This window comes from Cheilinus undulatus, linkage group 19 (assembly GCF_018320785.1).
Source record: "Cheilinus undulatus linkage group 19, ASM1832078v1, whole genome shotgun sequence".
NCBI lineage: Eukaryota > Metazoa > Chordata > Actinopteri > Labriformes > Labridae > Cheilinus > Cheilinus undulatus.
The window spans coordinates 2145400-2170853 of NC_054883.1; the positions used below are offsets into that span (position 1 = coordinate 2145400).

Consider the following 25454-nt stretch of genomic DNA (forward strand, 5'->3'; position numbering starts at 1 on the left):
AACCTCCGCCTTTGTGCTGCCAGCCATGCAGAAACAAATCACTGCCATTGGGCACTATCTGACAGGGCTGATGCATGGGGATGGGGTGAAATCACAAAGACATGCGTAGGTGTAGCGTTTAGCTCGCTTTGCTTCTGCAGGGAAAAAATAAATAAAAGAGCCTCACGCAACTCCTTTAAATGGCAACGTAACCGAAACAAAATAAAATGAACGTCTGCTTGCTCTGAAACTTTCTTTGCTCACTCTAGCACCATATTCCCCAGTTAATCTATTTGATCAATCAGCAATGCATGTAATCTGAGCAGAAAAACTGTGCCAAAGGGAAATTCATTCAAGTCTTTCATATCCAACAACAATAAGAATGACAAATGTATGTAAACCCAGCCACAGAGGTGAACAAATTCATCTCCTGTTTCATGCTGGGATGAAAAAGAAGAGAGGAAAGAAAAGATTCAGGGGGAAATGAATGCTATATTAGCATTTGTGCTCCTTAAACAGCTGAACTTGGACTTCCTCTTGACTCTTTAGCCTCGGTCCAGTCAAATGCAAAGAAAGGACTATGGCACAGGTCAGTCATAATGGGCGCCGGATCAAGCAGGGATTACCAGGACCTTTTCTTTTAGGGAAAGATGTGTTAAAGATGAGGGGTTGATTGGGTAGCTGGAATCCTCTTGCTGGGAAAAATAAAGGAGGAGGAATGATTGGGCGCTTGGATGACTCTAAGCATCTTTAAAAAGCATCTGCGTACCAGTGAGCGGCCACAAAAGACCGGTTCTTAGTCCTCGCTTCTCTCTGTGGGGGATTTCTCTGCTTTATTCCCACTGTCTGCATGCTGTCTCCCTGATTTCCTCTTTGCCTTTGCAATCCAACAAAATCCATCTTGCTGCTTATTTCACAGGGTGGTGAAATGATCTGAAATTATATCACTGTATTTTCTAGGATATTAGCAGTAACCATGTTATTGATGAGAGTAATCTATCCAGGTAATCTGCCAGAAAGATGCCAGCCCCATCCAGAACAGTTCAAAATGAATGGCAGCAAATGTTTGTGTATGTGCTCTATTAGCCACACATTACAAAACAAATGCATTGCAGCATGAGGCACAGTAATCATTAGTTTTCAGTGATCAGTCTGCCCTCTGAACTCCTGAATTCTGACCCTCAAACTCAGAGCAACTTCAGTACAAACGCTAAAAAACTCTTTGAGTTGCTTTGACATGCAACTTCTGAGGTAAATATGCATAATTTCACTACTTCCTGATAAAATCCATTGATTCTGACAGCAGAATCCTAACAGCATGCTATTCAGAAAAACATCCCTCCATCCTGTGTGATAGTGCTGAATTATGGTGCAGCTTCGAAGGTTGTTTTTCTCCTGCAGAGCTGTGTCAAGCTACGATCAAAAACTCCACACTTCCTGACATAGCTGCTTTAGAATAAAACATCAACCAGGGAAATAAAATGTGTTATTATCAGCCATTCAATTGAGCTTTATCAGAGTTTCACTGTAAAGTTGGGAGTCACAGTATTTTACAGCTGTGTGTTTTACAGCCACAGCTCACTTCTTTTAATCATTGTGCATACACATATGAGGACATCACATTTTTGCTCTCCTACAATAATATAATTCAATAATTTCTGCTATTGGAATTTCTCAGATAATAGTCTAGAATGTCCATTGAAGTTTGAGTTATTGGCTTTAAATGTTAGAACAAGTTGCTGTTTGGATATTTCGGAGAATTTGCTTGGAATTTATCAAGAATTTCATGGAAATTTCTGGGATATGCTTGCATATTTTGGAGGACTTTTTAGGGATTTTTTTTTTATTTCTTTTGCATTTTCTTGAGAATTTGGGAAATTTATTTGTATATTTTTTGGACTTGATGGGGACTTTGGGAGGTAGTGATTGTCCTTTAAAATTTTCACAAATTTTCATGGAAATTTTAGGGAATTTGTCTGGATGTATTTTCATGGAATTTCAGGGATGTATTTATACATGTTATTAAAAATTTTGCAGATAAATTTAGGGGATATACAAGTTACTTTTAGGAATTCGCTTGAAATTTTTCAGGATTTTACATGGAATTTGGAATTTCCCCTTGTGGGACTTATAAAGAAATATCTTAACCTTAATGTTTTAACTGAAAGATCTGAGGACTATCTAAAGAAATCTGGGGTACTTATCATGATATACTTTAACATCATGTTTAAGAATTTTCACATACACTTTCACAAGGACATTTCCTTGAAATTTAAAAACATTTGTTTGGGCTTTGGATGGAAAAAATTCCAAGAAATTCCCTTTCAGAGACCAGGCTGATATTTTAACTTATCAGGTCCTACTTATCCCAGATAAGTGGGAGAAACTAAAAAAAACTCAGGTCTCAGGAGGTTAAAGACTCTGTAAAGTGAAATCCAAAGTTCTTGTCTTAACACTCTAGAAATGTTGGAATATGACTGTCGTAAAAATGTGAAAACACTGAGATCTATATGTGACTTAATTCTGGATTTAGACTGCTAGAAAGTTTTTCATCTCTTTCCTGGCTGGGTTAATGTGGGCGGGGCCAATATGTGGGTTCATGATGTCATGACCCCACAGTAGGGAATGGCCCCGCCCCTCTAACACTACAATATAAAATCACAGAGCAGTTCATCTCAGTCCAGTCTGTTGTTAGCTGATGTCACTGCCTTTATTGAACGTTAACAGTCAGTTAAATGCTGTTTTTCTGCTCACTGTGAGGTAAATTTACAAAATCTATCAGCCACAGTGGTCTATGGATCATTTAAAGCATCAGAACAGAGATTTGAGACAGAAAACAGACTTTGTCTCTTCTTCTTGGGTCAACAAAAGGTCAAGGGGATAATAGTGTGAGTGTTTTCCTCCATTCAGATTGTAGCATTTTTTGAATTTGGGAGGATGGTATTTCTCCTGAGTGGGTGTGGCTTCAGCTCATTCAATATAACCACACCATCCTGGCGCGGTTTTTACTGCCTCATTTTTCATGATTTTGAAGCTTAATATGATGAACTTAGAGATGTTTGATTTGACTGAAATTTGACCTGGGGGTTCATAACACAGTGGGCTATCATACAGCAAACCTCAATACAGATTTATTTTCACTTTACATGGTCTCTAAGCATGCAGACTGGTAATAAAGATACATTATCATTTGGGTTTTCCAGGACTGGTGATCAGTGCTGGTAGCGTTACTTTTGAAACTATCTCGTTACACTACTGCGTTACATACTGGGGAAAGTAACTATGGTACTGCGCTACATACTTCTAAAACTAACACGTTACATTACTTGTCACAATAAAAAAGTAATCTGAGTACTCTAACTGATTACTTTGTAATGTGTTACCCCAAACACTGATGGTGCTAAACTGATACTTTTAGATGGTGTTGGTGCCTAAACAGTGACTGAATCGATGCGTGTTAGAGAAAAACAAGTACTGTTAAAGGCATCGGTTGAATAAAAGCTGTCTTTACCTGATGGCTGTGCCACAGTCCACCTCCACTGTAAACACAGATACATGCCCTGAACATGAGGCCGTCAGCATAAAGGTCCATTTCACTGTTCTTAAAGCATCAGAGTGAAACACGCAGAGGACCGAGGGAGGACATTCCTGTCACTACTCATGTAGTGATACTACTTTTATTAACCAGCCATCGTTACTGGAAGGTTGCACGCTGGGTGGCATCAGGGTTGCTTTGTGTGTACACAACAACCACAGGTGTGGATTTAAACCCACAGCATTGTCATGGTACAAGTAATACCAGTGAGGATACTGGTTCCCCACCCACCACTAATTTTATCTAACTGTTTTTCTCATTTACACTCTCCAGCCGTGGATTGTTATCAACAACACTCCCCCCTATAGTCTCCCTTTAGCTCCTTCCACTTTCTTTCTCCCTCTCCTCATCCTCTCCCATTGCTTTTCCAGGGTGTAAATGGCAAACATCAAGAGTTGTCAAAGCATCAAAGAAGCCTTGCTGCTACCACCTAGCAATAAGCCCCGTCATTGTGTCAATGTTTGTACGGCAACTCAGCGGGTCAGAAAATGCTTAGCACCACGGGGGGATTTCTGTGGGCTCATAAAAGTCAGAGAAAAAGACAGAAAATGAGAGAATGCAGGAAGAAATTAGAATGACAACTTGTGGGAGAAAAGGGATGAAAGACAGACTGAGAAAAAAAGGATAATTGGCACCTTGAGCATACATCTATTTATGCATGGTTCTTGCAAATTTTACAACATGTCATCATCGGCTGGAGGCAAATCTTACCCCGCAGTTAGCATTCTTTAATTTCTGTTTAGTTTTCAGATAATTTCATCTTTTATCTTTTGACCTTGCAACCATTAAAAGAGCAGGAAAGTTTTACCAACATCTTAAACGTCTGCTAAAGCAGCAGCACACGTGGTAAATACGTGAAATTGTGGAATCTAATTAGATTTAAACACAAGGGTATTTAATGTTGATCAAACCCATAGTCACCTCACTACTTTGAACACTGTTGTGACATGTGGCATGCTGAGCCATTTAGCTGTAACAGGTTTAATTTGTGCAAAGTGGCAGCTATAGCACGCTATATTCTGTGCCAGCACGAGCACAAATTCATCCAGAAGAGTGGGCAAGTCAAGCGGGACAGGGCGAGAAATCAGAGAGACAGAGCAGGAGAGAATTAGCACTCACCTGGATCAGTGTCAGGTCCTCCAGATTGAGCCTGAAGAGGTGATTCCTGCAAAAAGAGGGAAGTGTGTGAGCTGATGGAAGGCATTTTCTACACAATAACCAAGAAGAAGAGATGTGAGCATCTACAGCTTATTGCTCAGAGGCCATCGCTCTGGAGAGTTTCATCTCTGCTTTTTTTCTAGTTCTTTAGTCTCCGCTTCACTACTCATGGTGCCACTAGTACAAAAGGATTTACAACATCAAAAATGAGAATAGAAGAGACCTACACTGCTTTAATAGCAAGTTAGGTGTATGCTGACGATCTAAAAGGAGCGCTCCACTGATTTACTGATGCACTTCTGTTACACTACCAAACTCAGTCTAAGAAAGGATCAAAACTGGTGAAGAAGACATAAAGTTACTTGTTTTTATTGTGCATTAAATCGACAAAATAAAGAAAATCTAAACTGTAAAAAAAAAATAGTACCTTAACTTAAACAAAAGTTTAAAAAGGGTTTTCAAAAAGCCATCCATCTATTTTCTACACTGCTTATCCTGTTTGAGGAAGTGGGGGTCTGGAGCCTATCCCAGCTGTCACTGGGCGAGAGGCGGGGTAGTCACCAGCCAATCACAGGGCTGACATGTAAAGACAGACAACCAGACATGCTCACACTCACACCTACAGCCAATTTGGAGTCACCTATTAAACTAAAGAGCATGTTTTTGGTGGTGGGAGGAAGCTGGAGAGAGTCCATGCATGCACAGGGAGAACATGCAAACTCTACACAGAAAGACCCTGATGGGGATTTGAGCCAGGAACCTTCTTGCTATGAGGAACCAAGGCTAACCCCTGCACCACCGCGCAGCCCTTCAAAAGGTCAGATAATGGTAATTATTGTGTGTATGACAGACTAAAGAAAATCAAAGCAAAATTATACAGAAAATGTTTTAATTTTTGTTTTTGGTCGTTTTTCCATATATATTAGTAGTAAGAAGGTTTGTCTTTTGAGAATTATGGGTGATAATTTTTTGTATCACAATTTTATAAATTGCTATTACGCCTTAAACACTAAATATGCACTTACTTTATGTTTCCTGTGAGTTCTCTGTTCTGAGCAGCAGTTAAAATAAAAAAAATAAATAAATAAAATGTTACTAAAACTTATAAAAACTTTACTAAAACTAAGCATTAAAAAGAAGTGTAAACTACACTAGAACAGTGTTGATTTTGGCAGCTATTTTTAATTTTAGTCTTAGTTTTAGCCTTTAAATGAAATGCATTTTAGTTTTAGTCACATTTTAGTCATTTCTACCCTTTTCAGTTTTAGTTTTAGTTGACGAAAACTTAAAAAAAACATTTTAGTCTGGTTGTAGTCCATAAAAGTCTTCACATTGTAGTCTTCACTTTTAGTCCAAGCATTTTTCTTGCCTAAATCTGGTACTAAATCATTTTGGTGTCTTCTCTGCACCCTGCCAAACCTGGGGTCCCTGCTTTCTACAGCTGAGAGGCAGAAGAGATACAGCTGCATTGTTTACTGACAGATTTACCCACAGTGGAGAAATATCACAGATTTTGAATGTCAGACGAAAACCACACTACATTTTAGTCTAGTTTTAGTCAGATTGATGAAAACTAAAGTTAGTTTTTGTCAGTTTTAGTCATCACAGATCTACTTTTGTTAGTCTTAGTCTAGTTTTTGTCATGGAAAAAAAGGCTGTTGACAAACATTTTTAGTTGTTGTTTTAGTCGACGAAATTAACACAGCACTAGAAAAACAGCCCAACAATATCAAAGGTAAACTAAAACTTTGGCAAAAAAAAAGTTAGTGAATTACAAATAAAAACAAATGAACTATGCCAACTTTTAGAACCCGACTACAGAACAACTCTTCTCCAAAGAGGGTGTCATGAAAATAGCAGCAAATGTGACCTCTGGATGCCGGCTTCATGAGAAGAGCTTTCAGTCTAAGTCCAGAGCTTGATTCGCTTTAGGATTGTGTCGCTTTTGTCCCTGCTAAAGCTGTGAAAATGACTGGAAAAGACATTTTCTTATTTGCAAAACACATGAAAAGGGTTCAATGCTCCTCTAACTGTGGTGCAGAGCAAAAAGCACTCTGTGCATTCATGCACATTTGTGCAAATTTCATGCATATTTGAATGATGCATTATCCTGCCATATAGAGAAAACTGCATCCACTCACCAACACCAGTGACTTTAGAGTGGAGCAATACCTGACTGTTGAGACAAAGTGGTGACAAACCACAGCACTGATAAGAGACAGACTGTATAGTGAACAGGAGAACAATTATGCCGTTTTATGATCTAAAATGATCTGCATTTAAAGTCTGCAAATATTTTTCTTATTTTTTTAAAAAGGAGGGTTAAATTAGTCCGGGGCTGTTAGCTGCTCAACATTACATCATCACTGTTACTCTTAGGCCCGTCCACACGGAGACGAAGTCAGGAGTATATGCAAAATTTTTTGTCGTATTGGCGTTTCATCCACATGGAAACGGTGTTTAAGGAGCCCGTAAACGCTGCTTTTTGAAACCGGGTCCCAGAGTGAACAAATCTGTAAACCCTTACCGTTTCGTCTCTGTGTGGACAGCCAACAGCATCTTTCTTGAAACGTTTAAGTCACACATAGCGTAGCCCACTTACGCTGCATGCACAGGTGAAACCAAAACAACAATGGCGGCTTACAGGGTTGTTTTCATGCCGCAGAAGCTACTGAGCTTGCTGTGGTTTTTACAGCAAAATCTGATGCTCCTTTACCACTGAGAACAGCAGACACCAGATGTCTTACATCCACCACAGAGAACAACCTGTAGGGCAACCAGGAGAAAGTTTGGGGTAGTTTTTTGTTATCATATCCGTGGCAGCATCACAGAGCCACTACCAAGCTTGGCGTATATACTACAGTGTTTTCAGTGGTTCCATGCTTACGCAGAGATTTCCTTAAACGATCCGGTGTTTACGGAAAACTTTTCCAAAATGAAAAGGAAGTGTATCGTTTTCGTCTCCATGTGGACAAGGCCATGTTTATCATGAGATGCCAGGGCTTGCTTTATTCAGGGAGGGAGCTTTTGTTTGTTTGTTTGTTTGTTTGTTTGTTTGACTGTGAACGTGACTTTACATCTTTAAATCAGTTATTGAAACAAACCATATTTATTCAGATTAAACTGTCCTCAGTTAGGATGAGAGCTCAGCCTGGCGTCTGACTAACATCAGTGTTTCATGCTTGTGAATCAGCTCTTAAGGCAGAGCAGAGCAGAACCACATGATTTTTGGAGCTATTAATACACTTTTAGTAAATAAAGCCCTCTGTCTTTACAAACCATCTCAGGTGACATTGCTTCAGGTAGTTTACTGTGACGCTACCATGAACGAGCAAACAGAACTACGCTTAAAGACCTTTAAAGTTGCGTTTAAAAATGAACTTCCCATTAAAACTAATAATGCACTGGAAAATTCTAAGCAATTAAACACTTAGAAATAAAAGAACCATGTCAGAACATGTGCTTTGCATGGGGACTCTTTACCTTTAAGGGTCCTCACGTTAACCATCTTTTCATCAGATTGGTCTCTATATGATAAATACTAGAAAGGAAATGATCATCCAGACCTGTTGGTAAGCAGATTTAAGGATTTATTTTATGAAGAACATATACTGTAAGTAGATAATAAAGTGGGATTAAGATTGGGATTAAACCTGCTAAATCCACTGTTCTTTTATGTTTTTTTACACTTAGCACACATTGCAACTCTGCAGCTACAGCAATAAACCTCAATCACCGGTCACAATCATTTAAAGCATTTCAAAGATGTGTGTTTATTTCAAGTTAAAGACCCTGTGAAGTGAAAATAAATCTGTATTTAGGTTTGTTGTATGGCAGGTCACTGTGCTATGAACCTCTAAATCAAATTTCAGTCAAATAAAACATCTCTAAGTTGATAAAATTAAGCTTCAAAATCATGAAAAATGAAGCAGTAAAATCTGCTCCATGATGGTGTGGGCGTGTCTGGTGAAAGAGATGAAGCCACGCCCACTCAGGAGAAATACTCTTTGCCAGAGAAGAGACAAAGTCTGCTTTCTGACTCTGTTCTGATGCTTTTAATGATCCATAGACCACTGTGGCTGATGGATTTGGTAAATTTACCTCACAGTGAGCCGAAAAACAGCATTTAACTGACTGTTAACTTTCAATTAAGGCAATGAGAGCAGCTAACAACAGACTGGACTGAGATGACCTGCTCTGTGATTTTATATTGTAGTGTTAAAGGGGCGGAGTCATTTCCTACCGTGGGCCAGTGACATCATGAGCCCATGTAGTGGCCTGCCCACATGAAACCAAACCAGGAAAGAGGTGAAAATCTTTCTAAAGGTCTCAATCCAAATTTCAGTCTCATGTAGATCTCAGAGTTTTCACATGTTTACAGCAACCATATTCCAACATATCTAGAGTGTTAAGACAAAAACTTTGGATGGATTGGAAACTTTTCAGGGTCTTTAAATCTTTATTTAAAGAGAAATGAGTCTGCAGTAGTATTCATAGTATTTTAGTTAAATGACACACTGTTATGCACTGATTTTCGAGGGACACCTTAAAAAAAAGTTAGGTGAGAGTGCATGGGCAGCTGTTTGCACAGGGTCTCATAAGAAATTCTGCTAAGGGCCCATTTTTGGCCAGACACAGCCCTGTTGGCAGCACAAGAGGCTGTAAGAGTTCATCTAAGGCACTTACAGAGCCAAACTAATGACTGGATTCTGCAGAAGCAACAAATGATGGCCCTCTAGGTTTGTCAAACTCAATATTAAGAGGAGATAAAGTACTAGTGAAAGCAGAGATGGAAGACTGTGCTGTTTTCTCCTTGCTTTGTGTGACTGAGTAAAAGGAAGCAAAGAGAGCGACAGTGGCAAAAAAGAGTGAAAGAAAATCCAACCTTGTGGTACAACCTTACTCCAATAGATTTCTGCTGTCATGAATCTTTTTAAATTCTCACCACATTCACAAATGTTTTACCGGAATTTCAAACTTTTTTAGAAGCGTTCAACAAGTTCAGCTCTCAAGGAGACTAGTTTCCATGTTGACGGATGATATCTCAGTCAGTCTACTAAACTCATAATACACAATTACCAGAATGAAACCCAGCAATTAGGCCCAGGGAGATCATTCACTGTGATTTGTTTCCACTTTATTCTCATGCATAATGCAGACTTAGTAGTTTTTGTTCTAGCCAATCCTGATCGAAGAACAGTCTGTCCATGCCACTAAAAAGACAATTATTAACATCTAGAAAGTTTGGTGCAATCTCACACCCTTTGCTGAGATTTGTATTGCACTGCTTAAAAACTATTATGCAGGCAGCTCTAACAATAACCCATAATGTGTTTTTCTTTCACAGCAGCAATCATTTTAAAGAGCAGGCAGTGTTTTTTTCATAAAGTAGACAACTCATTTTAGAGTGAACATCTTCTAGCATTTTAACACATGCCCATAAATACACACACACACTTACACAGAGATCTATCAACCTCCTGAAGAGTGGCAATCAGCCAGGTCTCAGCGCGGCCTCAGCCCTCTGTTTTACTGTATTGATATTTGCATCGATCCCCCTTTCCTTCCATTATCACTCATACTTCTAAAGCAGCCCGCAGCCATCCATTCAGCCACGTCGCCTTTCACAGTTAGGCACTCGACAGCCTAGCAGAGAACTAAATCTCTTATTTGATTTTTTTGGAGGGCACCAAATACCATGTGTTGATGGGATTGGCTCATTTTTAGCTTGACATAAAATCAGAATCAAATAGTAATATATATATAAATATATATCATTCAGCTCAGCAACAGTTGAGTGTTGATCCCTTCACCTTCTGGAGCATTTCTCTTCATCCATCCATACACTAACTCTCCATGATTAGCCTTTTCCATCTTAGTTCCTGCGGTGCATTAGATAATTCCCTGGGCTCACTTTGTTTCTGTTTGTTTTGCTGCTCTCCTTCCTGCTGGCTCCTCTGTTATCTCCTGTTCAGCGCCGTCGTGAGTGTTTCATTCTATTGACAACCAAGCCATTAAGTGGAGTGCAGGGCGCACTTCATCTACTATCAGCCAGAGACTCACACGGCATGAATTTTTACACCTATTTCCTGCACGCACACACATTTAAGAACATGTTTTATCACTAGTACATGTTGCAAATTGCAAAACAGTCAGGTAGAATCAGGATGGTTTATCTCTGAATATGTGCAGTCCCTTTAAATTTAGTGTCTTCCTCACAAAGGAGCCGTGTGCATCCACGTTTCCAAAAACTTGGCTGTGCATGATAAAAACAATGGGCTTGGAAACAATTAAAGCCATTTTTCTCAGGCGTTTGAAGACGTCTGTAGACAGGCTGATCATTACTCATGCAATGCACCAAACAGCACTGAAAAAAAGCAGCGGTATGAAGGACGAGACAATAAAAGCACAGGCAACAAAAGAAAGAGACAAGAGAGGATGCAGGAGACGAAGAGAAGCAAAGGAAGAGAGAGAGAAAGAAAATAACTCAGATTACCTTGCACCCACGATCAGTTCGTTCTGCCCGGGGTCAAAGGTCAGCTGTGAATAATCCACCGTACCCTCCGCCTTGAACCTGAAGATCCACGGCTCCATCTCTGTAAAAGACACCATGGGATAAAGCTTGTGAGCCAATCAGAGTGGAGAGTTTATGTCTGTGGATGACAGCTGTGCTGATGAATGAGCTGCATTCAAAGGGCTGCTGTAACTTCTCCAAAGACATTCAATGGTGGCTGGTGGCAGTGTGTGTGGGTGTGTGTGTGTGTGGGTGTGGGTGTGGGGGGGGGGGTTTAAGGACACGTTCAGAATAGCAGCAAAACTTAGATTGTCACCTTTCCTCAAACCGTTCTTTCATTCTCGTGACGTCAGTAGTAATGGCAGAACACAATGACTCTGAAAATGCTCCAAGGTTGAACATTTTAAAAGCTAGATATAAATACAGCGCAAAGCAGTGGGACTATTTCAGACTATAATTGAGATACTGGCCTCTGGTTACAGCACATTATCTTCCATATCGGCAGTAACATTGAAGGTATAGGGCTGATTAAAAATAATGAGCTGCGTGGGTTGTCCTCGTATCTGCTTTTATACTGTATGTAGATGAACTTTCCACAGTTAAGCATAATAATATTTCAGATCCAAAAAAGTTGAAGTTAACCTCTGAGACCCAGGAGCTCCCTGATAAACATATTCCACAGAAAACAGCTTCTTCTTCTCTTCCATGTATTTAGAAGTTATCTCTCTATTCTGATTTAATGTCACATTATGAATGCGAGAATCATGCTTTTGAAGGAAACAGTGAGAAAAGCAGCAGAGCTTGGTTAGACTGCCCCCAAAGTGTCCACTCATGATAGAGTTATTTAGTTTTACAATGAGTTAAATTTGCTCAAAGGTGTGAACATTTTTAGACCCTGAAAATGCACATGCAACAGCAGCAAAGCTTCCACAAAGTAAAGTAAAAATCTTTTTGATCTACAAAGTGATAAACATGATATGTAGGGATGCACAGAGCACAAATATGGATCTTCATTCTAAAAGTTAATTTTATTGGTCTTGTTAATTTTGTCTACGAAAACTATGGCTAAAAATGTTTGTCGACAGCCTTTTATTCCATGACAAAAACTAGACTAAGACTAACAAAAGTAGATCTGTGATGACTAAAACTGACAAAAACTAACTTTAGTTTTCATCAGTATGACTAAAACTAGACTAAAATGTAATGTAGTTTTCCTTTGACATTAAAAATCTGTGATATTTCTCCACTGTGGGTAAATCTGTCAGTAAACAATGCATCTGTATCTCTTCTGCCTCTCAGCTGTAGAAAGCAGGGACCCCACGATTGTCAGGGTGCAGAGAACACACTACCATGATTTGGTACCAGATTTAGGCAAGAAAATAAAAGCTTGGACTTAAAGTAAAGACTAAAATGTGAGGACTTTTTATGGACTAAAACTAGACTAAAATGTTTTGAGTTTTCATCGACTGAAACTAAAAAGGATAGAAATGACTAAATTGTGACTAAAACTAAAATCCATTTCATTTAAAGACAAAAACTAAGTCTAAAATTTAAAATAGCTGCCAAAGTTAACACTGTTCACTCCTAACCTGACACACCAGACAGAGTGTTTTGATTGGATATATTTCACATTCATCTTAGAAACCTCCCATACAAAGCATGTGGGAAGGGCAGGACTTCAAACATACTCAGTGATTGGCTGAATCCTCTGTCTGTTCCATTCATTACGGAAGGGGTGTCTCAAGGCCCGGGGGCTAAATCCAGCCTGCAAGATTATATCTTATTTCTGGTATAATTGGCCCATCAGTCTGAGGTCTGCAGGTTTCTTCAAGTATAAAAATGTGAACTTATCCTTGATGAAAAATTAAGAAGTAAAAATATTTAAATAAGAAGTAAGGAATGTGGGAAAATAATTTAATTTCTGTTTTAATTTCATATTTTCAATTTTGCATCTCACAGTTAGGACTCAAACTTAGGATTTTGAGTTTTATTTCATACTTTGAGCATTTCTACTCATAATTTTGATATTCTCATATAATATTTTGAGCTTTAAGATTCATCATTTAAATTTGAAGTCCTATTTTAACCTTTTAAAACAATTATTTTGTATTTTTCCTCATATTTTTAACTCCAAACGTTGACTCCATAATCCCATAGTTTGACTTTTTAGACTCACAATTTAAAATTTTGAATTATATTTTGACTCTTAATTTCATGATTAGAAATTCTATTTCATATTTTGACCTTTTAAACTCATGATTTGACTTCTTTCTAATATATTTGCCTTTAAAATCATTATTTTTCAATTTCAATGTCATGTTTTGACCTTTTTGAACTATTAAATTGACTTTTCTCAGACTGTGAGCCTTTAAAATTATCTTTTTAACTTTTTAAAATTTCATTCATTTCATTTATCATCAATGCTAAGTCTGTTTTTTTTTCATATCTTATTACTGGTGAAATGAGGGTAATCGTTTATGGTTGAAAGGGTGACCCTGTTAGGCCCTCAGGTTAGACCTGAATCCAGAATCCGGCCCCTGCTGGGATTGCATTAGGGAATTTGGGACTGATCAGAGTGACAAAAAAAGAGGTAGTAGGCATGCCCAGAGCCAGTAACCTGAGCTTGTTGGTGGATAAAACTCATGCTGATGCTGGCAGGGAGAAGTGGAAAAACATCTTCTCTGCCAAGGGAAGCTTTCGGTGTGGTCCTTTGCCACTGTTTTACTAAAGCAATGTGGGCCAGTTCTTAAAAAACTGCTGCTACACTCTGGCTGTATCTGAGCTTATCGCTACACCAGTGCAAGCCATTGCATACTGGCTTACAACTAAACTAAACTAAACTAAACTAAACTAAACTAAACTAAACTAAACCACCTGTAACTTTAACTTTCCCAATCTCATGCCAAAGCAGGTGAGAAGAGGAGCAAAAGCATCTTTTCTATCATGAAAGGCTTTCAGTGCAGTTCTTTGCTTCTTATTCATGAAGGAAATGTAGTCCGGTTCTGTTAAAACTGCTGCTAAACTATTGCTACATCTGAGCTAAACACTACACCAGCTACAGCCATTGCTATCAGCTACCAGTACAACTAAACCCTGGTGAAGTCTGTTTTCAGACCTGGCAGAATCATTTCAGATTGAGGCCTTGAAAGATGAATTTGCCAGATGACAGACGGGGAATCCCTCCAATCATCTCCATCCATCACCCTTCCACTCGACAGTTTAGCTGTGCATAATTTGAAGTCTGCTCCACCTTTGTCAACCTCATTCATGTTAAAATGACACCAAACTGCAGGCACAGCTCCAACTTTGACTACCTGCTCAAAAAATAACAGCCTAACATCACGTTGTAAAAGGAAACAGGGTAACATATCCGCAGTGTTTGAGAAGTAAGAAAACTTGGTAGCTGCACTGGTGCATCCCTGATAGGCCTGCCAGTTTCTAGTAAAGGCGTTTGTTGGTGTGTTTTTTTTCATTAGGCATGTAGCAGTTTTATCTGTATACGAGAGCAAGTAAACGTTTTTTTCTTACAAAGAGAAAACCCCAATCAGTGGATATAATCCATGAAGACTTTATTTAAGAATTGTTATTGAATTTGGTCAACACACTGTGAGAAACACTGACCTGCCTTTACTCAACTAAGATATCTCTGCAAAGCTTTCTTTCATGACTATTTCCAAAGCTAAATAGCAGCAACTTTAATTTCTATGTTCTCCTTTGAGACAACATTTCAGAGGGTTATGCTTCATTAAAAATAATGAGCTGTGTGGGCAGTCCTTATATTAGTTTATGCAGATGACACAGTGAAGTTTCTACATTTATCCATAATGCTATATCAGTTAAAGAAAATAAAAAGGTAAAGTTAGCCTGTGAGACTCTGAAGCTGCCTAAGAGAACATGTTCAACAGCAGAGAACTCCTATGTTTGGCTTTCTTTAGGGTAAAGTTTAAAAGGTTTTAAAGGAGGACTATGATGCAGAAACAGGGTGATTTTGCCTCATAGTTTTGGTTCGTTTAAATGTAATGTATGCATGAAATGCTTGAAAACATAAGAATTCTTTGCACTCCTCATCACTGCACTGTTTTCTTCAGTAGGCTTGTATGCACTGATAATTTGAACTTAGTTGGTGGGTCCCTCATGAACAGAGGCTAAAGCCATCTTTGCACTGGTTGCAGTTTTGATGTACAATCCTAACAGCAGTTACCATCCTCTTCTCTTCCTCTGTTTACAGTCTTTCCATCTTCAGCTGTCCTGGTTAAATAAAGGCCGAATGTGAAAAAAGCATTCATCTTTAATGCTCGTACATGGAGAGGAAAGTAAACCAGAAATAAATTCCTTCATATGCAAACAAACCTCAACCAAAGAAACAAACAGTTGAAAAATACCTTTGCAAGAGCCACAATCTAAGTGGTTAAAAGTGGTGAAAACAGCTTGAAGTAGCAATAAAAATAAGTTAAAGGTGGCTAAAATGGTCAAAAAGCAGCAAAAATGGTGAACAGGGGTGAGAATGGGGAGATAAAGTGGAAAAAGGGTCAGAAAGTAGCAAAAATGGGTGAGAAGTGACAAAAAACTGAGTAACTGTTGGCATAAAATGGTCCAAAAGTGGCAAAACCATGGCAAAGAAATGAGTGAAAAATGACTAAATGGGTTAAAAGCAGTCAAGATTGGCAAAAAAGGGCAAAAAAGAGGAATAACGTGATATTTAATGGCAAAGGTAGCTTTAATGGGTGAAAAGTGGCAAAAAATTGTCAAATAAAGGCAAAAAAGTTTCTCTTTTTTAAGGTTTTCTGGGGGAATAATATTTCAAATTAAGACACAAAAGAGCCACACGTTGAGTATCACTGCAGTAGGTACATCAAAACTTGAGCCTCATAATAACCAGAAAAATAAGAAACAAAGAGAAAAAAAAAAACAAAGTAAATATGGATATTTATAACCAAAAAAATAAGACAATTGAATTGTTAAGCTAATATCCCATCACAATATTTACCATTAATCTTCCACAAGTTGTTCTAATTGTTCAACTACTTTTTCAAACTTTCCAGATTAACCCTATAGAATCCAACGTAGTGCCGGCACTACGATAAGCACATCCATTTTTGATTGGCGGTACATTTGAAACCGAATGAGATGGATTGATCATTCTTTTTGCATATAAAACATGGGGAGTTACACTAACATTTCACACATTCACCATGTTTCAGAGCGCTTTTTTGTTGCAGTGATGGGTTATAAAACTACACAATAAAGCGCACATAATAAAAATCTTTATAAACAAGACCACGGGTATTTGCAGCACTTCCTACGTTGAAATAAAGGTCATCACGTTGTGGGCTTGACCCTTCACATGATTCTTAAGTGTCCCTACCTCATAGGCTCCTCACCCCAACAACAGGAAGGGGCATATTTTCCCAGGAGTTGCATTTTTTCCGCAGAATACATTGAAGAACTTAGCCTGCACACATACTCGCCCTCGTTCCACCCCTACTTTTTTACTAAAACACTCAGACACACAACCCACACACACCAGACATCCATCACACACACATTTGACACACTTCCACATATGTGTAGTTATGGATTCGCAAAACCCTGGTTGTGCCAAACAGTTTTAGAGCTGGCATGAAGCTTTCAAACTAATTACAGCATTGGATGAAGAGTCCAACTACTCATCTGGCTCGGTTTCTTTACAGGTTACAAAATTGACTATATCTCAAAAAGCAAGTTATGTTCAGACTCCAAATACATTTCCTGTGGTTCCAAAGGATATTGTGCAACTTTTTTTTACATTTACAAATTTGAGGGATACAGCTGTGCAATTCCTGTATTATGAAATATATGTGAAAAAAACAAAAACGATTTTCTTTTTTTTTTTAAGTTTGTTGCACTTTTAAGCAATTTATTGTAATAGTTAAGACATAAGTCAATACATATTATTAAAACTTGGCATATAAGGGTTATATTGATGTAAAGCAAATAAAAATACTCCCAAAAATTGAACTACAGCATGAAAAAATGTAAGAATACGTCCTGGCGGATCTGCACAATGGTAGGTTTTAAAGGGTTAAGAAAAACAAACAGGACAAGACCGAGACGCTAGTTTACTCCTTTATAATGTTTTGTTTTCAGAACTGTCAAATCAAACCTTTCTCATTTCCTCATACATAAAACTGAGTTTATTAAACCTCTGCACTGTGAAGACAGCGAGAGATTATTGGCCATTGTTCCCTAATGACACAGTTGCATTATTTAAAATCATGTCAATAAATTGCAACAAGATTTGACGCTACCATGAAGCAAAGACCTCCTCTGGACAGAAATATAGAGGAAGCTAAATGAGAAGCACAATGTTTGGAGCTGTTCTTAGCTGATCAGGTCACTAAACATGCACAGATCCAAACTCTCTTGGGTGGTTTTCACACCTGATAGGTCGGGGGACTCTGTCCACTTTGGAATAGAAATTGCAGCGTTGTTGCTCTTTCCTGTGGTTTGGTTGGCATTCACACTGCTCTTGGTCAAACGGACCAAACCGTCTGAACATTTACAAACTCTTCTGTTAGGGGCACTGTCGTCACAAACGGCAACCAACTAGAAAAGAAGGCATAGAAGAATACGAAACCAGGAAATCCACCTTCTTCTGCCAGTCTTTTTTTCCACATGAACAATGAAAAAACACAGAATTTATGCTGTCTTGGTGTTTCTGCTTTTGCATTGGGGCATTATGAGCAGCCAGTGAGGCGGAGCTGTCCAGCATGTTGTTCTTTACATGAAACGAATAAATCAGCACCGACTACGACGTGTTGCTATGGCTACACAGAGCGAGGTACCAACATGTATTTGAGTGTATTAAATCACATATAAATCAGTTTATCATTATGCTTTATGCCACTTCCTGCCTTTGGTTCACAAGTTGGTCTGCTTTGCTTTCACACCTCAAGCGAACCGCACCAGGGTTCGTTTAGAAGTGGACCAAGAGCCCCTGTTTTCAAGCGGACCAGAGTCTGCTTGTTTGGTCTGTACCAGAGTTTGTGTGAGCTTTCATACTACTCCAGACGAACCGGACTATCCGGGAAAACTGACCAGAGTTTGTTTAAAGCGGACCAAACACCTCTGGTCTGAATGTGCCCTTAGTGAAGCCCTTCTTGGTCTCTTCATAACAGAAGTGAGACCTGAGACCTACAGTTATGTGTACCTCGTCTTTAGATTTCTGCAGACCGTTCACTAATGTTGATGAACTGCTTTCATGTAAACGTATACTTTGACTGAACTCTGATGAATGATGATATTACTTCTTATGGAACTTGACCTTGCTCACTGGGGTACAAAGAGTAGGAGCGAGAGATATCCTAGACAGACACTGACATCTTATCCTTAACATGCCTGTTCTCATGGCGCCCAACCCATTAACCCCTGACCAATCGAATCACAGGCCTCTGGGTGGTTGCTGAGCGATGAGGTCGGTATGTCTACTGTGTAGTTACCCGATAGGTTTAGTCCAGGGTGGTCAATCTGTCATAAAGGTGACGTATTTTCTCCACTGCTCTTCGCGTGCTTGTTTTGTAGACATAATAACATACTGTACTGCCGTAGGAGACGCTTGCTTTCTAAATAGTTAACCAGTTGTGTGTTAGCGTAAATGTAAGGGTGAGTTTGCAGCAGCGGTTACAGAGTGATTTAAAATCCTTCATCACTATATTTGTGAGCTATTTCCAGATGCAAAATATTTCAAAGTGGCTTCTTTAATTTATCATGGGAGCTTTCCATCAGGGCCGGAACAGAGGGAGAGGACAGCTTGAATATCCTCCTCAAAAAACACATTATCTACTTTTTCAGGCACAACTGTCAGACAGCGTCTCAAGAAAAAAAAAAAAAAAAAAAAAGGAAACACACTCTCCCTTCAGTGCATCAAAAGCGGGCACTTTGAGTTTCGGTGACAAACGTGGGATTTCTGACACTTTCCAAACAAGGACAAACAAAGAATGAAAAACCGGGGAGCTTCCAAAGAACATCTGCCTCCGCCGGCTCACGAAATGGGACCAAACTCTGGCTCTCCTAACAAAACAATATCAACCACAGCGAGACAGAGCCCCTGTATGCAGAGATGTTTCCTCGTGTTCCCTTTCAAGTCTCTGGTGGCGGCGACAAGAGCACTGAGAAAGAAAAGAAGCATCGTGTGTCTGGTTTCATGGCGCTAATACATTTTCATTAGCCGTGGTGAAAATAAATATCGGGGAGATCACGGCCAACTTCACCCCATAGAATTCATTCTGCTTAATGGCTGCTGCTCAGCCTACACAGGAGGGAGGCACAAAGTTTTGGATGTGTCAATCCTCAGGCTCCACTGGGCTTGTTTTTCACGCTACCCAGAGGATCCTTGGCATACCAATGGAGCTGTGACACCTCCCAGGGGGAAGACGGCGCTTGACGAACCCCGGCTTCTCCCCATAAATCTCCCTGACTCACCAGGGGAGGCTTGCAAAAGGGGTGATGAACAGTGTGTGAGCGCGTGTGTGCAAGGCAGAAAGAAAGGATATTTGTTGGAGTGTTCAAAGGAGGGCAAAAGGTTTTAATTGAACACAACAGCTCTCTAAGGATTTATGGCCTTTTGTGACAGGGCCAAGGCCCATTCATAAACATTCATAACACTCATGGATTGGCCCTACCAAGGCTCTGGAGGGTATCCTCAAAGTCAAACTCATGGGGGTTTCAAAGATCACAGGCAGGGAGGCAAAACTGGAACACTTGGAGAAATTTAAAAACCAGCACTGCAGGGTACTGGGTTAACTCCACAACAGAGACTAATCATGCTGATTTGAACTCTGATCTAGGTTGCAATATTTATTTGTTTTCGGATGGGTTGTAATAGCTAATTTTAATGGCACCCAGGGAGATTTTTATGATCCCATAAAAACAAGCTTATCATGGAGCCAGCAGAGAAAGAAACATAATAAACAAGCCCCATCCCCAATTCTCTCTCCCCTGATTTCAGGCTTTTTCTGCATGTTACATGGCTTCATAATAGCTTCCCTTTAAATGCATGTGATAATGTAATCACATCAGCACGGCTCCTGAACAGCAGCTGCATGAATCAGGGGATTGGCTGGGGATGACAGGAAGGCGTAATTGCACAGACAGAGCCACGCGTGGAGACTCACCACATACACAGATTGGGGTGAAAATTCAGAAAGCAGCCAGGGCTCTGCGCCAACATGTAAAACACACGCTTAAACACCCATCCCCCTTTTTACCCGGTTTCATCCTATCTTCTTAACCCCTGCTTCCTCAAAATAGAACAGCTCTTCACTCCCACCCGTTTTGTTATTCCCCGCTCTGACATGGAGCAGTTGACACAAAGACAAAATGACAGGATGTATAAATATTTACACCCCGCATCAGAGGCCACGCCAATCTTCGGTCTGCCAGCATGCGAAGTTTTAAGCGCTCTGTGGCGCTGCCAGGGCGGCAGCAGCAGCAACATGTGGAACCCATTCTGAAACATGAATGGTTTTTCTGTGCAAATAAGAGTGTGGCAGCAGGCGCTCACATAAATGAAGAGCCAAGTCGCCCTAAATGCAGCCCTGTGGTACTGGGCAGCAGAAGAATGGCAACTATTTGGTCAAGTAGATGTTAGGAAACCATTTGGCTGAGTGGTGGGAGAAAACAAACACCTGCTTAGTTTGAGAAAAAAAAAGCAGAAAGCAAGGTCAGCTCAGACATTCTGATGTGGGTTTTTCTTAGTATTATGTTATTTTGAGCAGGAAAAATAAGCATTTTACAGCTAAAAATCCAACAACTTAAATTTTGGACTCTGCTGTGGCCTCAGGGCAGCAAAGATTCATGCAAAATAAACCACTGTGAAGCCTCAAAGAAGTGTGCAATAAATTATTTAAGTCTAATATGTATTTAGCAGCATAGCCACTTGGTTCAGGGGTTGCAGAAGAGCCAGCTCCTCTACAGCATGGCCAAATGTCTTCAGAACACTTGACTTGGAAGGGGGAGGTTCAGGGAAATGATATGCTGGGCTTTTATTGGAGCAGCTAAATGACAGAAATACGACTCCAAAAATACGCAGGGCCTTCGTCATGCCATCAGCAGACTGTAATCCATTAAAATAAAACATGACGAGAACATAGCTGACCTTGGACATGAATAGAGTGGAGTTAATGTTTTGGAATTGAAGCTCTCAGAGACCTCAGAGGGGCTTTAAATCTAGAGGAATCACCCCCAGCGGACCAATTAAAAGATCCCTGATTTGCTTGGATGTAGCCTGTTGCATTTATGAATGCTATTTGGCCATTTGTTTGTTTCTCTGCTCTTCCTCCCCTCGCTCTAACGATGTGTAAGCCGTTCAGGGATGATAAAAGCCGTGCTCAGTCTGTGGCTGTAAAACCAGTCTGCTGGTTCCACTCCTCAGAGACGTGGCCCTCAGCTTGGCCTGTGAAGGCATTGTTTACACCACAGTTTATAACCTTTAAAAGCCTTCAAGCCTGCACCCAGGAACACTTGTTAAATACAACTCTTTATTAATACAGTATATCTCCAGGGATTTGAGCTACAACAACACTACAAAAGCTCAGATGGAGGATTTTGTCGCTGAAATATATCCATTAAAAGCACTGGGAGGAAGTCTTTATGTACTACTCCTTAAAACTCCAATAAGGAGTTATAAAAACAGGCTGAAATTAAAAAGGATGCTTTAAAGGTATTTTTAACAGCTTTCCCTGGTTTTCAAGTGAGACTACTGACAAAACTGCTTTCATTTCGATCAAAGATTTAGGAGCAGGGGTGGTACAATAAAGTCAGCTCACCTTTAGAGGACAATACAATTAAGATTTTATAAATCCTCACTCAGATTCAAGTCAAATTATGAATAGATATGATTAAAGTCTCTAACAATAGAGATGCAAAGAATCCCTTTTATTATTTTCTTTCAACATGTAATAGGTAGAAATATAAGATGGGTAATTTTAAGTGGATCTAGTATTTTAAGTAGGATCCCTAAGTAGGTTTTTTACTTTAAGATAAATGGCTCCTCAGTGTAACTTATTTATGATTTGGTGTCTAGAGTTTTGCAGTGTGGCATGTTGCACAATGTTGGTTGTACTTTTTGGGCTTTTCTAACCTCATTTCTTTGGAAATCAGGGCGTAATTTCACTCAACACCCAGGCCTGATCTCTGCCAGACCTAAAAAAAAAATAAAAAAATCCCTTAAACAGAACCTGTCTGACAAAAGCTAGAGATTCAAAAAGAGTTGAGAAACAAAATATCGACATCTATCAGTCTGGAAAGGTTTCAAAGCCATTTCTAAGGCTTTGAGACTCCAGCAAATCACATTGAGAGCCATTATCCACAAATGGGGAAAACTTGGAACAGTGTTGAACCCTCCCAGGAGGGACCAGCCTAAAAAAAGGACTCAAAGAGCCCATCAGTGCATCAACAACTCATCTAGGAAGCTGCAAAAGAACCAAGGAAGGGGCCAAAAATGATTTCAGAGCACTTAATGATGTATAATATTTCAATTCATGTCTATTCTCCTTACATACATCCCACCTTAGAAATGCATCCCCACCCTTTCCTGTGGTTGGTTTGAACCAAAAGTTGCTGCACATGCTCAGCTCACAGTGGTGGATGCAGGCATGCTAATGCTAATGCTAATGAAAGGTAGCAGTATGTTGCTAAAGTGACTGTAGAGCCTCTACAAATGTTTTAAAGGTAAATATGAAATATAGTGAGTTAAACCTAATGTGGCACCTGCTAAAGACAATAATTGTCCCTAATTCACACGGTGCAGCCCGCTGTTTCACTTGCTAAAGTTAGTTATGGCATGGTTTAATGTCTGTGAAATGTTAATAAAGCAGATCCAGAACCCAGTGAGTCCTTGGGCACTCAGAAAACAGGAAGGTAATTTTATCAACACAAAAGAGGAAAAAAATGCAGCAAAACAATAAATGTTCTGTGGTAGTTTCAGATCGGGATGCAGAAAGAAATATTTCTTTTAAAAAGTCAGAGAGCTCCGGCGGCAGGGTTTGATTGTGCTGGGGATGGTGGTTTTATTTTTTGTAGGATAATTATGTTAGGTAGTCTTTCTTCACAGAAATGTAATTCAAATGGAGGGAAAAGGGCCTAGAAAATTAAGTTCAAGCAAAAGTACTGCATTTAAAACTGCTGATAACATTTTTTAGATAGTATCTGCAGAATGATATGCTTACCAGAGGCAAACTTTCCTGTTATGCAGAATGGCTCATAACAGAATAAAATGTTTTTATTTAGTTTGTTATTACTGTGTTTGTTTTATAATCTGTTTTATAAATGTAAATCTGAAAGGTCAGTGTTTTTGAATTGTTTTCATTACAATTTAAATTTAATGATTTAAATGCTCCAGGGCTTTAAGAAAATCTTTGTTCTTTATCTTATAAAACCATCGCAGCCTTTGAGGGAGGATGCGAGATAAAAGTGCTGACTCGGGTAAACAGGACAGCCAACTATACGACACGATGATCATGATGATAAAAACGAACACCAGTTAGTACTAGAAATCCTGGAACTGATCTGAGAAGTGAAAGCTAGGAAAAATGTGGTGCAGATGGTCTAGCAGTTAGGTCATGACCTCTGTAGGCAGGGTCAGGTCAGGCCTGTGGCTCCTTTCCCACATGCCATTCCCTCCTTCTCCCATCCCTCTGACTCTATCCACTGTCCTCCTCTGTCCTGGCCTGATGTTGAACTACAGTACATTTTAACTGCCCATGTGTGCATAAAATTCTAATTCTTGTAATTCAAGATATTCCCACATCCCAAAGATAGCTTCACCAGCAGCTATACTAATGTATGCAGAGGACAACAAAGAGCATAGACGCTCGGTTTAGTCTACAGAGAGCACAAACAAAAGTTCCTCACTTTAAAAAACCCTGAAATGACACACATTTACATTGGACCTCTGCTGCAGCTAAATGCAGATCTGTTCCAGTGAAAGTGTAGCTAGTGTAAACATTTTGAATATAGCTGCTGAGCCGTACGGTGTACTTTCTTTCTCAAACCCTCTTTTTCTCAGACTGCCACACAAAGCAGAAAAGCGGTCTTTAGACTACAGCGTTCTCGCACCACAGTAGCACTTCTGTCAGCCAAGTGTTGTGCCAAGTCGGAGAAACCACCATCCCCAGTAGGGTCAGACCCATTTGAGGCACACCCATCCAGAGTCAGGCCACAATCACAGAGGAAGAGAAGAAACGCCGTCCCTGGAACAAACTCAGACGGACCTTGAACTTGGCTTTCATGACAGGTCACAACCACTCTTCTATTGTTTTACCTGACAAGCCCAGGCTCCAGCTAAAACTGTAAATCTAGACGTGCTTGTGACAGTGAAAAAGCATTTTACATTCAGCATTTCATCATTTTCAGTCCTTTCCTGCCATTACTCCAAAAACGCTGGAGTAATGCCTACCTGCCTTTCTATTGGCTCGCTGGTGCACGATAAGGTTTGACAAATATGCTCAAAGAAAAACTCTAATGAAAAAATAATAAACTCACGTAAGTGAAAAGGTAATTAGAATGAAGCGGGTGTAGGCCTATCCTGTTTTACAGAACCATCACAAAGAAAAATATGAACAAAGAGAACAGAGAAAACACACAAGCTGAGGCAGTTATCTCTAAGTAACTATTCCTTCAGAGAATCAGTCCCTTATATAAGGTTAATAAATGCAAATGAGTGTCTGTAGCTACAGAAGGGTACCAGCTAGCTTAGATTAGCTTTACAGGCAGGACACAATAGAATTTATTTGGTTACTGAAGAGGGATTTTGAGTCAAATTTGCAGCGGCTGCTATTTGAAAAACACTCAAATTAACTTCAGATCAACCCAGAAACAGACAAAGAGGTGGAGCTATCTGGGTTCTAAATACCTGAAAAACAGCTGCATTGTGCCTTGTTGCAGTCATGTTAGCCATGCTCCGGATTAGGGATGGGGGTCGTTAATTTATACTGATATTGATACCCTTATCGATACTCCTTATTGATCTGAGTTGTTATTGATATCACTATCGATACTTTTCTATAGTTTGGTGGAAAAACAAAATGGAGACAAATATTCAAACTCAAAGTGGTCAAAGTGCTTAAGTTAAAAAAGACACATCTATTTATATCCCTCAAATACAAGCACATTCTTCATATTCACAACTATATTCACTGAAGTTTCTCATCAAAAACTACATTTTCCAAT

At 39.5% G+C, this 25454-nt stretch overlaps 1 protein-coding gene across 4 annotated transcripts in view; it reads right to left on the bottom strand.

Annotated features, from left to right (window-relative positions):
- The window catches only part of sema5a (sema domain, seven thrombospondin repeats (type 1 and type 1-like), transmembrane domain (TM) and short cytoplasmic domain, (semaphorin) 5A), a 262200-nt gene that overhangs the window by 162143 nt on the left and 74603 nt on the right, over window positions 1-25454 (bottom strand). For all 4 annotated transcript variants that reach the window (XR_005993366.1, XM_041813627.1, XM_041813626.1 and 1 more), the window contains exons 3-4: window positions 11229-11328; window positions 4694-4739 (exon numbers count right to left, since the gene is read on the bottom strand). Coding sequence is in view for 3 of the 4 variants with exons in the window: in XM_041813627.1 (XP_041669561.1) it covers window positions 4694-4739; window positions 11229-11328 (146 nt within the window). In the remaining variant the exon portion in view is untranslated. The remainder of the gene's footprint in view (window positions 1-4693; window positions 4740-11228; window positions 11329-25454) is intronic.